This window comes from Lytechinus pictus, chromosome 6 (assembly GCF_037042905.1).
Source record: "Lytechinus pictus isolate F3 Inbred chromosome 6, Lp3.0, whole genome shotgun sequence".
Lineage (NCBI taxonomy): Eukaryota > Metazoa > Echinodermata > Echinoidea > Temnopleuroida > Toxopneustidae > Lytechinus > Lytechinus pictus.
The window spans coordinates 4,291,980-4,308,450 of NC_087250.1; the positions used below are offsets into that span (position 1 = coordinate 4,291,980).

Consider the following 16,471-nt stretch of genomic DNA (forward strand, 5'->3'; position numbering starts at 1 on the left):
CTATATGTAATATGGAAGCAACAGCCAATGAGGTCGCCTGTAGATTTTTGTTATTGCTTACACCCTGTTCAGGAAACCTATGCCCAAAAATGAATTCCTGATTTTCCCATTAAAACAAAATTTTCATCAAAATATAGGTCTCTAATGGATTCAGGATTTGAGAATAAATATAACGTAGTAATCAACACATCTCGGTATAATTTTCTAACAGTGTAATAATGATTTTAATTCTAATCCCCCATTTTGGGGGAAAGTAAAGCATAAAGCTCACGGGGCATATGTCATCATTGTGTACAAGATAGCTTTCCGTTTGTGTAGCCAGAACAAAATAGAGGGAAAAAAACTCGAGACGAATTTCAGCTGTGTAGATCAACACATGCGACACTATGAGGCGCCGATTGTACCAATATTATATAGAACAATTATTTGTTATATAATCATTATTTATTAAATAATAACTATTATTTATATAAAATTTACATTTTATTTGTAAATAATTAATATTATATAAAATAACATTTCTAATTATTTATATATAATTCCAAGTAATACTTCATTATTTGTAAATAATAATAGTTCGACATTCCATTATTTATAAGTAATGATTATTTGTTTTTCATTATTAATAAAAAATGATTATTTGATTTTCATTATTTATGAATAATGATTATTTGTTTTTTATTATTTATAAATAATGATTATTTGTTTTTCATTATTGATAAAAAATGATTTTTGTTTTTCATTATTTATGAATAATGACACTACATACTTCATTATTTATGAATAATTGCAATTCGTTTTACCATTATTCATAAATAAGTTTGTCAAGTTTTCTATTATTTATAAATAATAATTATTTATTAACAATGCCGTAGTGCACATTTCCTTATTTATAAATAATTTGTTGAGTTTCCCATTATTTATAAATAATGATTATTTGTTAAATAATGAAAACGTCTACTTCATTATTTATAAACAATTTTTTCGAGTGCGCCATTATTCTCATTATTTATAAATAATCATTATTTAATGTTCGATTTTTCCATTATTTATAGATAATGGTTATTTGTACATAAATGAATATTATTCATTCATTATTTAACAAATAATCATTATTCATAAATAATGGGAAACTCAACAAATTATTTATAGATAAAAAAATGTGCACTATGGCATTGTTAATAAATAATTATTATTTATAAATAATAGAAAACTTGACAAACTTATTATAAATAATGGAAAAACTAATTGCAATTATTTATAAATAATGGAGTATGTAGTGTCATTATTTATAAATAATAAAAAACAAAAATCATTATTTGTAAATAATAAAAAAAAAATAATGATTATTTATAAATAATCAAAAATAATTAATTATTTTTAATAGATAATGAAAAACAAATAATCATTATTTATGAATAATGAAAAACAAATAATCATTATTTATAAATAATGAAAAACAAAGAATCATTATTTATAAATAATGAAAAACAAAGAATCATTATTTATAAATAATGAAAAACAAATAATCATTATTTATAAATAATGAAAAACAAATAATCATTATTTATAAATAATGGAATGTCGAACTGTTATTATTTACAAATAATGAAGTATTACTTGGCATTATAGATAAATAATTAGAAATGTTATTTTATATAATAGTAATTATTTACAAATAAAATTTAAATTATATATAAATAATAGTTATTATTTAATAAATAATGATTATATAACAAATAGTTGTTCTATGTAATATTGGTACAATCGGCGCCTCATACGACACGGTTTATCTTGATAGGTGACTGTGACCCAAGAATTTAATTGCCAGCGATCCACCAATAATCCATGTTAGATGTAGTGTCGATTCGATAAACTTTAACGCTATAGAGAAGGCAGCGTGTATAATAAGTGGTAAAGAATTTCATTTTAATTTCTTTCCTAACAATCATATTGTCTGATCCAGTAATATTTTGTGCAGTTGTTTCTGTTAATCATTATTCAATGTTCAAATTATTTGGAAAAATCTAATACGTATCATGCAAACCATACATATCACGTTAATTTAGTTTATTTTGACACTTTCTTTTCGTTCAATCCATGCTCTTTTTTTTAAAGGATGTTTTATTGTATTCTCTCAAATCAAAATAAACATTTACATTCCATAAGCAAGTTGTACAAACTATTTGAAACATGATTATAAATTATACAATAAATCCATAACAAATATAATTATACAAACTATACATCAAACTTCAAAGATACTAGAAATTAATACTAATGCGTTTCAGCAATTACAAAATGAAATATTAACAAGATGTATGAATGATAAGAGAGAAAAAAAAGATAAAAAGTGTTGTTCTACCTCCCAACCCCCCCCCGTCCCCAGGTTAGGAGCACCCTCCCCTTTTTGTGCCTATACTCTACATGGAAGGGAATACAATTCTCCGTATTTATGTATTTTTGTATTTTTTTTTGGTTTTGTCACTCGTTGTATATATACCTTTGCCTCAATCTCCCTATATATTCTTTTAATTCAGATTTCCCATTTCCTTAAATGCAGAGACATCTTACCTCTACCTAGCGCCAGCCTTCTTTCTTCCCATTCTTCTTCTTTAAATTTCCTTTTAATTTCATCCATGGTTATAAGTGCACCCTTTTCCCTCCCTTTGAAGATCAAAAATTTAACAAAGATTAGAAAATGATTGACTAAACGTTCCTTTCCTTCGTCCTTTAATTCTACACCTACAATAATTTCCTCCCAGCTTAAATTGCCCGTCGAAATAAAACCAAACATCTCCTTACAATTATCCCAAATCAGACAAGCGTATTCACATTCCAAAAATAGATGGCGATATGTTTCCTCCTCTTTTTTACAATAACAATAAGATTATTCTGTGAGATTTTAAAACGGAACAAGTGATGATTTGTATAAGCAATGCCGTGTAACATTTTAAACTGAAACTCTCTTAATCTACTGTTCAGAGTACATTGTCTTGGTCTCATAAAAATGTGTTCAATCTTTTCATAAGAAAAACTATATTTGTTTTTTAACCTTTCGAAAACATCAGGTATTGCGAAGTTACATTTCATAGAATTTGCATAAACGTTTTTAGATACTAACTCCTCTATTGACAAAATTCTTTTTCCAGATATAAATTAAGCTCTTGCATCGATCGCAACAAACACTATTGAACAAGTCATCACGTGCAAGAGTGTTTTTTTTTTGTTTTTTTTATGGCTAGGTGGCCACTCACTGCTAGGCAACAGTGAGTGATGACCAATTTCAACTTCCTGATAGAAGCACATCATCCACCAACCAAGTAGCTGACAACTAAAAAATCTACCGCAACAATGCTCTCACATCACGTATATCAAGCTCAGCGGTGCAACCTACCAAGTCCAGTAGGACAGTCCAGAAGGGAAAGGAAAGGATAATCTACTGTTCGAATGCGTAAAGAAACGTTGACAGACGGAGACGCTGGTTGTAAGGGCATAATCTGCCTTTGACCATGAACACCCAACGAGCAGTGATGCTCGGGAGAATGAATGTACCAGGCCCTCCATTCCCATCTTAATTGGAGAGAGTTTACCAAAGAGGCGTTCACAATGGGGACACGGTTACAGGAGAGGGCGGATGCGGAGTCAATCCCTCTCGCGACGCCTCAATGAAAGACGCAATACCACGGCGGTCAACTTCCATGTCGATGCCATTTCCTCCCTTGGTGAGCTGCAGTCCGGGAACCAGCGGGGTTAGCCTAGGTGAAGTGGTTATCATTTTTTAATCTTTATAGCAATATAGTATGTATGCTCCTTAGTAATGAAATGAGCGTCTGGCTGGTCGTTGGTGATATGTGTGACTTAGAGGGCCATGAAAAGGACCCCCCCCCAAAAAAAAAAAATTAGGCTAGCTTAGCTGAAAAAGTAACCTCATGGAATTTGTGGGCTATTGTACTACAAATAGCGTCAGGTTCATTGAACAAAAAAATAATGCCAGACATTTTTGGTGGTATAGGAGTCATCATTCTGTTTTCCAGCTCTCAAAATGTTCTCACTCTTTTCGCTTGCGCGCATATTGATATTAACTGTAATTCGTTATTTTATATCCCAACAAATCCATTACAGTAGTCATCGAACAATCTGTATAGCCTTTAAACTGAAAGATAGTAGTATTATGTACACATTAACATTATACATCTACGTATTAAATTGGGTGATTCCAAGTACGGTTTTGACACCAGCCACAACACCGTACTTGAAACCAGGCTGGTGAGAATATCACGTATTTCCGGCCGGTCGTGTTGAACGCTGGTGTTGAAGGTCGTCTACTGGCACAATATACTTTTATTTGTGTACTTGGAGTACTTTTTCCTTTCCCCAAGGTCGTGCGTGCGGTAAATTGCCAATTCGTCCACTCACCACAAGGTCTACTTTCATTTAGTACAATGCCATTCCGTCTAATCACCATTTCGTCTCATAACTATTTGGTCTAATATCCATTTAATTTTCATTCATTTTGCACAATTAATTTTTTTTAAATTAGACAAAATGGTATATGGACTAAATGGTTATTGGACCAACTGGTTATTATACGAAATGGTGAGTGGACAAATTGGCAATTAGACCATATGGGTAGTTGACGAACCGATGGTAGACCAAATGATAGTAATCGAGTTGGCAATTGGACAATGGGCATTAGACGAATTGGAAATAAACCATGCGTACGGCAGTGCACAACGAGCTCCTTCCAGCTTGTGTATATCAGAGATGATTTTCCCATTCACCACCAACAACCCCTAGGTATTAGGTAATTCTTGATTTTAAGTTTGATTAGTATTGGCGTCGATGATATGAAGCTCACCAAAAGGCGGCAAACATGATGAAACATCCCCGTAAAATTAGCTTTACAGTTACAGTCCGGGGTGCAGAACCTTGGACCAGGCATATGCACTGTTCTTCAAGACATTTATATACTCTCTACTTATATTAAAAAATGGTAGCAGAGACACTGGTTTTCAATGGGCCCCTGTATTAATACCAAATTATGTACACAGAAACATGAATAGAGCAAAACTAAAACTATAAGGCCTGTACATACTATAAAGGTATAAGTTATAAATGTAGTATAAATTTGAATATGAAAAAAAATCTAACGTAATCGAATTGAAATAGAAAAGGGTCGGTTAACTACGGAATAACAAATTTACAACGAACATTAAGCTCTTATTTTGATCATTTATAATAAGACTTTTACACATATGAATAGATAAAACGGCCATATACGTTAATGATAATAATAATAGGCATTTATATAGCGCCATCTATCTAGAAATATTCTATTCCGAGGCGCGTTATTATTATTATTCCTTGTGGGTTAGGTCAATATAGAGTTTATGTTACAATCCATCTTTCTGGAACTACCCTCCCTCATCAATTCTTGTTTCACCTCCTCTAAATGTATTTTAGAAAACATAACAATTCCAAAGAATGCATTTGGTCGAAATCCTTACTCTGTACTTATGTATTTATAGTGAATTTTGTATTCAAATTCTTATCATATCCCCTCTAAAAAACAGTTTTAGCTCTTTAATTCTTTGACTTTACCTTATAGGAGTACTGTATCGACAAAAACTGATTTTTTTTTATTAAAAGTATTCCTCAATTCCATCCTTGTTTTTTTTTCTTTAACTCATTTATATATTCTACGTATGTGTATCAACACATTTCTGTACTTATCTTTTGATTGAAAATAAATGAATTGAATCGAATTGAATGTTCTGTTTTCTTTTACTTCAATGTCATGAAGTCGTGTGAGCAAGCAAAGTCTGATCGAGCATCGAACATCATGGACATAGGAACATTCATATCTTTCTTCGCGGAAGACAGCCTGCAAGGGTAATCGATTCTTTAGCAGTCACGCCGCTAAACTAGCCATAATTTATCCAATAGATGAAGGCTGTTTTCCATTTTCCATTAGTGCACATTATATAGATATGCATGGACAGCTTCAGTTACATCATATAAGAATGTTGCAGCTGAATTCTATCGTTTGGATCCAATGCACTGTCGCGTTTCTGTTCGTATATATTCGAGGACTACTGCATGAACCTCGCCGTCAGGTGATGGTGATGATGGCATATTGTACAAATATGCATGGACAGCTTCAGTTACATCATATATGAATGTTGCAGCCGAATGCCATCGTTGGGATCCAATGCACTGTCGCGTTTCTGTTCATATATCCTTGAGGAGTACTGAACCTCTCCGCCAGATGATGGCGACGAGGTTGATTCCCTGACATCCTGAATATCATGATAAAAACCTGTGTCTTTATCGGTCGAACTTGAGGAACGGACCACATCCAAAGGTTGTGTCTTCTGGTCGCTGTTTGACTCTTTCATCATCCTATAGGAAACAAATGATACGAAAGAACAATGAAAATGAAAATAATAAGCAAGTACACTGGGTCTTCTGACCCATGTTAGAAACTTTCATCATTATGTACAACAGAACCAACGTTTAGAGAGAAGAATTAAAATGCAATAGACATGTCAGGACGAATGAAAGAACTTAAAGGGCGATGTTCAATATATTCTGATTAAGTTGCTAAAAAGATGAGTTGGTTTATTGATTTCTACTGATGGTGTTATTTCCCAATATTACGTTGGAAGAACTGTGGATTCAAACTTGTGAAATATATACCCTGATGGATCATGGCAAACTTGATGCTGACGATGAAGCTGTATGGAACGCGAACGTTAATTTCTATCGGAGTTACGTACTCGGCGCCATCTTCACTATGAAGATGAGAACTTAGAATCACCAGAGCTTGGACATTCGGAACATGCAATCTGCGTAAGCATCGTATAACAAAATGGGGAGCTGGCGCCGTATATGTACGTATGTCCACGGAATACGTGGATCGAGCACCTCTTACTGAGGGAATCAACGTGCCGATTGACATTTGTCAAATCCATCAAGTTGATTCAATGATATTTTTTCCATATTGAAACCGATTCTTTAAACTGGTATCAATTCGAGGGGTAAAAGAAACGACGTATAGAGCAACATTTATTTAAAAAAAGGTAGCGAACATTTAGACACCAGCCCGGAATCTATATATTTCCACACCAGAAAAGTATTAAACAATACCAGTTTCGTTTTGGTCTAGACACCAGATAGGTGTTTATACAACACCAATTAGTATTAAAACAGCATCGGTTTGATTCCCAACTGGTGTTGTTTTAATACTTCTCTGGTGTGGACATATATAGATTCCGGGCTGGTGTTAAATCAACGTCGGATTTTTTGCATTGTATGTATTATGATCACCGGCAATATTTTTTTTCAGACATTATATCAGTAATAATTATTGGTACTTACTTTCGCATTCGGAGGTTGTTCAGTACCAATGCAATGACAATTACTACTAGAATAATGATGACAACGCCTTCGCCTATACCAACGGCAATACCTGTGGCAATGAAAAAGGACCACACATGTACAAATAAGTGGTACAAACTTGTTTAGAATTCATTTGAATTTGGTATATCATTGTTGCTATCTTGTTTATCTTTTTTTAGATATGAATTCATACCTTCACTTATAAATTCAACATAAACCTTTGTATCAATAATGTGTAATGTGGGTAACATAAAAAAAGAGACGTGTGGTACTTTGAAGCTAACGTATATATAGCAGGAGGTTTATTCACGCAAGACAAGCGGCCGTGGTAGCAAGTTGAAGTGTGTCGACATCGATACTTTTATCATAACACCTTTCTCAAATTTGTTCAATGTCATTCGTTACTTCCGAAACAAAGAAGCTTGTCGTATTTCTTAGAAGACTTTTTTCTTAAATAAATATCAATCATCATATAAAATATAAAGACCAAATCGACGTCCTTTTTCGTGTCTTGGGAAATTATTTATATTAAGAAAATTGTCTATAAACACATATTAGATATTGCAAACATAATAAATGGTACAAATCGTATATATTTACAAGAATTGGAACCAGATTGTGGGAGTATTGATGACAAGGTTGTAGTCGTTGGTGAAGACGTCAAATCATTGTTTGGATTAATGGACATCTCTGAGGTTGGTTGATCGGTAATCACGGTCATTTCGGTGCTCATTTCTAGCACTTTCTCAGTTGATTTGATGATCCCAATAGTATGTGTGGTTTCCCTAGTTTCGGTGTCAACTATAAAGTAACAAATACAAAATTAATCCTAGAAAGACTTTACTATTTTTGACGCCATAGAAGACAGGGGCCGATTAAGCCCCTACCCCCTCCCCCTTATTCTCTTATAGCCGTCGACCGCGCGATCGCGACGGAAATCGACACGTGCGTTACACATGGCATAATCTACAAAACTGTAAGATCTTTTTTTTTCTCGAAATATTACATTACTAATTAACTAATTAAACTAATTTACTAATTAGCTAATAAACTAATTCAGGCGTAAAATCAGTGAATTTTTCTAATTGAATAAGGCCTCCAAACTGTTTTTACGACAATTATATATCACTATTTTTTCATATGAATTTTAATGTTTTAAATATCCTTTATATTCAAGTACAGTACCTTAACATTCACGAGCACCTATACTCACTTCTAAAGACAGCTATGTATCCTTGCCCACCACAACTCTCAGTTGGGTCTCCTTGGCATGGTGATTGACATTCCCTATCCGATGCTACCCCATGCCTAGTGTAGTTATCACTGGCTCCACCACAGAAACATTCATTCCCATTATTAAATCCCGCGTATGCATAGTCAGATGAGTTTATCACGGTTATGGCGTTACAATACTGGATGCAGTAGGAGATGGTCATAAGTGGCTCAGCAAGTAAACTATCACCAGTAAAAACTCGGTCACCCGGTTTGTCGACATAGCATCCAAGATAATTAACACCTGCATAATAAACAACACGAATACAAAAATAATGTACATTTATAACTAAATAATATTTTCTTGATATCAGAGGTATCTTGTATTTTCCTTCTTTCTACACTTTCTTCTGGATAAAGTAAAACAAATATTCAAACCTACTGACATCTTTTCTTGTGTTATAATATCAGTATGTGCCATTATTTGCATTGATCGAGAAGCACAAGATTTCATCATTTCACAGATATCGAACTATTGCATTACTCAAATAATTGATTCCGGGACAACGTGACAACGTCAGGCAAATTTATCAGGTCAACAGTCAATTATCAAGATTGTTCTACATGTAGAATTGCTTTTCACCACAGCAAAGCTGCTATCAATGCCAATGGCGAGACCCATAGAACCAAGCCTCCGAGCCCAGATTGTAAAAGCTACGGTATTCATGGTATTGAGAACAAAACAAGTCGGCGTTCACCTTGAGACGTGAACATAACAAACAGGACAAGTTTAAGTTTTACACCAACGGTTTATAAATCAGAATCATGAAATAAGCACTAGTGTAGAATGGCGTGGGTGTGTGAAGACCAATTGCATATCTTTAATAAAGCTGTTATGTCAGTGCAGATGTTCGAAAATTATTCATTAGAATGTCTTAGAAAATATATTATATGTCTTCTTTTGACTGTAGCCTACCATGACACGAAGCTGCTCCAGTGATTGAACAACTTTGTTGCTGAAACAGTTGGCATCCAGCTAAGTCGTCTTCTCCTGGAAATATGGGAAAAAAGCTCTTGAAAATGTAAATTCGAAGTATAGTAGTCTTTATGGGTGTGTATGTGTTCGGGGTTGATAAACTATCTTAAATAGGATCAATTTGAGAAACGATGACAATGTCAATTAAAAGGACCCTACTTGTAACTACACAATTTAACAAAATAATTCCACATTGATGCAATATGTGTCAGTGGTTCGATATTCGGCTTCCCACTCATGCCAACGGCAAAGTTTTAATCATTCCGTGTACTCTTTATCCACGCATTGAATTAATGAAAATGGTAAATAGGACTTATTTGTCTCTGTTTTTTATCAAGAACCGGGCAAGGAAGAAAGACATCTTTATCAAATTGTTCCATGTTGTTATCATAAAAAAAATCCCTGATATAACAGATTAAATTTCGTGAATTTTAATCTAAGAGTACTTGCAATTTTATGCAAATAGAATAGATAGATGGGCGTCGTCGTATTTTATATCAGTATTGACCAATAAAATCAAACCTATTCGTTTCGAAGGATCACATCAGACATACGGAGAAAAAAAAGTACCACCGTGCACATTTGAAGGTACAATGCAACACTTGAAGAAATGTTTTAAAAGTAAAAATGAAGAAAATGTTTGAAGACTACAAAGAAGCATTTGTGGCTAGAGTGGATGTAACATAACATAACTTCCCCAAATTGGATCATTATTCAACTGACAATAATAATGGTCTCGTCGTGGGCAATAAAGATATATATATGGATGATATTATTAAATTCTGTTAAAAGGAAAGTGTGTATACACGTACCTTGAGAAATGAATTTATCGAAGCATTATACCGGTTAAACAACGTGACAATATTTGTTGATACTATTGAAAAACAAATCTCTCAGTGAGTAAATCTGTATCCGGTGCTTGAAAGAAAATAGAAATGAAGATGCTGATTGTTCTATTTAAAATAATGTTTGAAAGTTTATGAATTCATCTTCTTATGCTTACTTCCATTGCAAAATAGCCCTATCGTTGGTGGTGTTGGATCCTGTCCATACGGCGTGCTAAATATTGCTCTATTTGCCCCTGTATACCCTAACTGCTTACAAATGACAATGACGTCATTGATGTCAAGATGTATTCCACATGTTGTCTCCCATGTGCCATTATCTTGCATTATCTGCACTGTTCCTTTAACAGGAGATGGACCGCCAACAAGACGCACATCTGCAATTAAAATGGGCAAAGATATTCATTGCTATTGTTGGCATTGATTTAAATATTCCTATGTTGCATTTAATTCTAATGTTACACACTTAAACAAATAGAAATGCAGATTCTCGAAAAAAAAGAGGGGCGATTCCAAGCAAAAGCGGTTATTTTCCAAATTCCTTTATTGGCTCCATTGAAAATTTGAAAATTGAAAAAAAAAACCATTGAAAATCACAGTTTTAATAAAAGTTCATATGGAAGTTCATACATTCGAAAGGGATCATAACTAGCAAAACAAAATATGTCGTAACGTATATCCTTAAAGAAGAATCCAAACAATACAAAAGTTTATATATAGGACAACATCTAGGAAGCTATTATTTTATACGTCAGTGCAGTTAGAATGAGTTAACGGAGTCTCCCTAGATAAGCATCCGCTTTCCAGAAGTTTTCTGCAACCTTAGGAATATATTCAAAATACCCATCAAATCACAATAGGCAGATTAGAGGTCAAAAAATGGTGGACCGGAACAGCAACTCGTCTTAAGATTCGGACCTAGTCTTTTGTAAACTACGGCACTGCTGTTTTGATTCACCCATTTCGACGAAGGCTGCTTTGTTGTGAAGCGCTTTTGACAAAAGATTTTCTGCGCTGTAGAAGCGTCTGGGAAGTAATTGCCAAAATATCTTATTATAGGCTCACATAAACGTTGTATTATCAGAAAAATAAGATTTTTAGGTTAACTCTATGAGCACCAGAGACTTATACATACACGGTGTTAATATTACTAAAAGTGCATTTACCTGTTACGATACCATTGACGAAATAGTCTCCACAGTGAACGAGAAGTATTGTTAAGAGTATCCAGTCCACTCTGACAGTAGCCATGCTCCTTTGTATCAGCTCAAGGTTATCCTCAAAGAATGTCAGTAAACTGGCGAGACTTGTAGACAATAAAGCCTGGAAAAAAATAGCCCTATCATGATTGTCATATAAATCAAGCATCGTTTACACCTTTATGGATGAAAGGCAGATCATCCCGGATTGTCAATCCTAAGTCATCATTGCACAGTCCGGCATGGTAAATTGCAAATTCGACTATCGTCAATTCGTCCACTCATCTAATGGTCCTACCTTTATTATTTTAGTATCATGCATTTCCGTCCATCAACATTTCGTCTAACAACCATTTGATCCAATAACAATTTGATCCAACCATCCTTTCGTTTAATCACCATTTCATCTCATTACCGCTTAGTCTATTATCCATTTTGTTTCCATCCATTTCGCCCCAAAATCTCTTAGTCAATTAGACCAGACGGTATATGGACTAAATGGGTATTGGACCAACTGGTTATTAAACAGAATAGTGTTTGAACACAAAGGCAATTAGATACCGTGGTTAGTGGACGTACTGATGGTAGACCAAATGATAGTAAACGATCTAATTATTGGAAGATTAGGCATTAAACTATTTGAAAAGTCGCCCATCCCGTGCATACCTGATTCTCACCCGACGCCATTTTAGATGTACCGGCATATCCGGGAGAAAAAAATTGAACACGTTAAAATTTTATCCCGTACAACAGGGAAAATTTCAGATACCGCCCGCCTAATGACTTTTGGGAATCCTGTTTTGTTTTTCTTCAAATTGTTTTAACTCACTCATGCCTGAATGAGGAATCGTCTGAGTTATACCAGATGAAAGAGGAGATAAGCTCAATTGTAGCTCTTTCATTTATTTTGATCTCTGATCGTCTAATAGCATACGAGCCAGACCCATTTGCTCTGGTAACCGTTTGGTCTTCCACGTGGTATATTTCTTGGTCTTCCACTTGGTGTATGACTTGGTCGAATATAATTGTTCGGTATAATTGCCGAATCGTCGAATAGTCAATGGTCTAATCGCCATTTCATCTAAACCCAAAATAAATATTTCCAGTCTGTTACAGGAATTGACCAAGTGGTGTTAAGATTAATTAGATATTAGGCCAAATAAAAATTAGACCAAAATAGAAACAACACGGGATGGTAAATAGTCATAATGACAATGAGACCAAAGGGTAAACTGGTTATAGACGAAATGGAATTAGACAATGTATACTTGTATAGGATAAGGCTAAACGGCCATTAGTCAAATTGGGTTTAGACCAACTGGCGAAAGTTACCTTACGGGAGGCTACTATAGAGAATAGCAGCAGAGCCCATGGAAAATGTTTTTTTTTTATCCACATGGTCTAACAACAATTGGACTTATTCTCCGTTTGTCCAATAATACATGAGCCTAACACATTTGGTCTACTAAGAATCTGATCTAATTTGCATCTGGTCTAACAAATACTTGATCTCGTTCTCATTTGGTCTAATGGCCAAATGGTTTAATTGCAATTGCAACACTACATGACCTATTTTTATTTTTTTTTGTTAAGTGTTGAGTAAAATTGGGTGACAACAAGCCTATGTGTGCCCCTCTTCCACAAATTGTCGCCAAAATGAAGAGACGATTTGTGCAGGGGTAACAATTTGTGGTGTCAAATTTTGCACAAATTGTAGCGGGACGATAATTTGGAGTGCAACACATGTTGAGTGACGTTTATTCTCTAGGAGCCTCCCTGTTTAGGTCAACCCGGTTCGAGTAGGTAATATGTTTAAAATGTTGAAAGAAAGAAATAAGAATTAGTTACCTTCTTACAGTAGTTTAGTTACCTTATTACAGTGTTTCTTATAATTCCTCGTTCCAACATTCAATAGTTTGTTATGCATGACCATATCAGCATTTCAATGTACGTTCTATTGTCGCTCAAACATCACTTTCAAATTTGATGGCTACTACCTATAAATGCAGCTTAATTAGGAGAAACTATGTAAACCAACGAAGCCTCTTCCTAAACTTGATGAAGACTGCATAAGCAGTGCGTACTTAGGTTCTCATAACTTTCTATTTGATAGTTAAACGCGAATTAGAAACTTGTATTAGTACGTAGACATACAGACCCGGCGTCAAGAATGAGTCTGCGAACAAGGAAAAAAAAAAAAATACCCAAAGTACATCACATAAATATATCTATGCATATTATTGCGAAACAGTGCACTATTTATACTGTTCAGTAAAGCCTGATTTACCACGTACCGCTTACGATTTTAATGGAGGCCTGCCCATGGGGAACATGAGGAGAGAAACAAGTAAACAGACACGGATCTCGACCCGGCGCTGGCGTCACGCTATTCAAGTCAGGGGACGAAACCACCGACACCAGTATCTAACTGTAGGAAAGTAATGAAAGCCCAATTAACTGCTTGTGCGTACAAAGGATCATTTGTAAACAGGATTCCTTAAACTATTTGACTATGTTACGATACTGCAACAAATAACAATGAAAATTTAGTGTTAAATTTGATTTCCTTTTCTTTTTTTACAGGGAATATTTGGATCCCTAAACAAAACATAAATAAATATTGATCTTACATCTTTTGAAATGTCAGTTCTGATTATAATCCAACGTTAAATCCAGATTAAATCCAAATTGGCTGGTGAAAATTTCTTAAATTAAAGTTCACAATGATGGCGGTGGTGAAATTGCTGTTGAAGCACGATGAATAACAAGAGTCACTGTAACGAGCTGAAAATGTCTGTGAAGACGATGTTGATGATAATTAACAGTCAATTTCAGCAATCTATGGGTTGAAAAGCGTTCATTAAAACAGGTTGATGATCTCGATGAGTACTGAGGATTCCTCTCTCAGAGTAGCTGCAAACAGTTCATTGATGGCGTGCAAATAATTCCAAAGAAGATAAATGTTGTATTTCGATTAGAAATAAACTATGCTCTGACATAAAGTCTGGTTTGAAACTCGAGTTCTGATCTGATACGATGATGTCCTTGAAGAAACTGCCAGCTTATATCTACAAACTCCCACTATTCTGGAATATTCTAGTATTGTCTTTAAAAAGAACATTCTGCCAATTTCTAGAGCAGTCTAATTTTAGAAGACCCTTGATGACCTCAGTAAAATTAACAATGTAAACAACATAGCTAGTCCTATTGTCCTTTTCGATGCCACTAGCAAGCAGTCTATTTTCTGTCTTAGTGCATTCCAGAAATGACAAAGATTATTCTATTTCATGAAATAGTATGCCTCACACAACTTAACTGAGACATTCTGGAATATTCTTATTCCTTATATGAAGAGTTTAGTTGGAAAAGGGGATAGGTCCACTTTGGACCATTCCGATAAAAAAAAACACGTTTTTATTCTCACTTAATGCAATATTCTTATGAAATACTAAATTGTCATGATGTACTACCCTATCATGTGAACATAAAATTGGGTATAAAAGAAATCTACCTGCCTCCAATTTTTTTCTATATATTTTTGAAAAAGTTATCATTGTGGACCTAACCCCTTTTGCAAGTGAACTAAAATGAATCCAATCTCTTTTGATTAAAGAAGTGATTTTTCTTTGCTACTTTCATTTACGTTTTAATTTGAATTTCAAATTTTCTTTGTTTTCATCAGAGTAACTAAAAATTTTAAGGTTTTGAGACAGAAAACAATAGAATTTATGAAAAATGAACCTAACCCCTTTTGACAAATGAGTTTTTCAGAAGATTTTAGTTGCAAAAGGGGTTAGGTCCACTCCAAGAAAATCATTTTTTAATTTTCCCATATTGCAATATTCTTATGCGAAACTGAATTTTCATGATACCCTACCATGAGAACATAAAATTGGGTATAAAAGAAATTTACCTGTCTTCATATTTTTAAGATATTCTTTTCCAAAAAAAAATATGTGTGAACCTAACCCCTTTTGAAAAAAAAAAAATTTCTTTGCCATTTTAGTTCACTTTTTAATAGGAATTTCAACTTTTCTTTAGTATCATCTTATAGAGCTACTAAAAATCTATACATTGAGACATAAAAATCAAATTTGATGAAAATTGGACCTAACCTCTTTTGCAAGTGAGCTCTTCATATGCTACGAATATCCTTCAAGAGGAAATAACTAAATAAATGAGTGTAATTGCTCTAACCATTTTTCTTATATATACAAACTAGGACATTTAAAAATGGTGATTTGTGCAAAATTGTGTGCTAATTACATGCAAAAACACACATTCAACTGTATCTCATGGTACAGCATTTAAAAGGGGCATTTTTTTTTGCATATTCGTCGCTTTAGAATGGAGTATTTATTTTGGAGAAAATAATGGTGATTAAGAATCTAGTTTAAACGCTAATTTACGCCAATCATATGAAAAAATACATGTACATTATACAAGAAACATACAAGATCAACCGTACATCATTTTACAGAATTCAAAAGCCTGTCTGTGTATACCAAGTTTTAACCCTAATTGGACTTGGGGGTTGATTCAGCCCCTACTCCCTCGACATTTTTTTTTTCGAGATAAATACTCCGCGCAAGTTTATTTGACCGCGTCAAGTCTCAGCGCAACTTTTTAGACCAAACTGTGAACCCCCGGGTACACGGTTAAAAAATTATGCAACATGTAAGCTTGCTGAGCCAAAATTGTTCACAAAACGTGAATTTGTGTAGAAATGCAATGCAAATAGTGTTTTAGCCAAAATTCATAAACGTATGATTATT

At 34.0% G+C, this 16,471-nt stretch overlaps 1 protein-coding gene across 1 annotated transcript; it reads right to left on the minus strand.

The window, feature by feature from the left end:
- Positions 1-5,362: 5,362 nt before the first annotated feature.
- LOC129263551 (uncharacterized) lies at positions 5,363-12,383 on the minus strand. Its single transcript, XM_064100639.1, has 8 exons — positions 12,363-12,383; positions 11,664-11,820; positions 10,656-10,874; positions 9,593-9,667; positions 8,618-8,920; positions 8,005-8,205; positions 7,384-7,474; positions 5,363-6,405 (listed from the first exon to the last, which is right to left on the minus strand). The coding sequence occupies exons 1-8, from the start codon at positions 12,381-12,383 to the stop codon at positions 6,168-6,170; spliced, it is 1,305 nt and encodes a 434-aa protein (XP_063956709.1). The 3' UTR covers positions 5,363-6,167.
- Between the last annotated feature and the right edge of the window lie 4,088 nt (positions 12,384-16,471).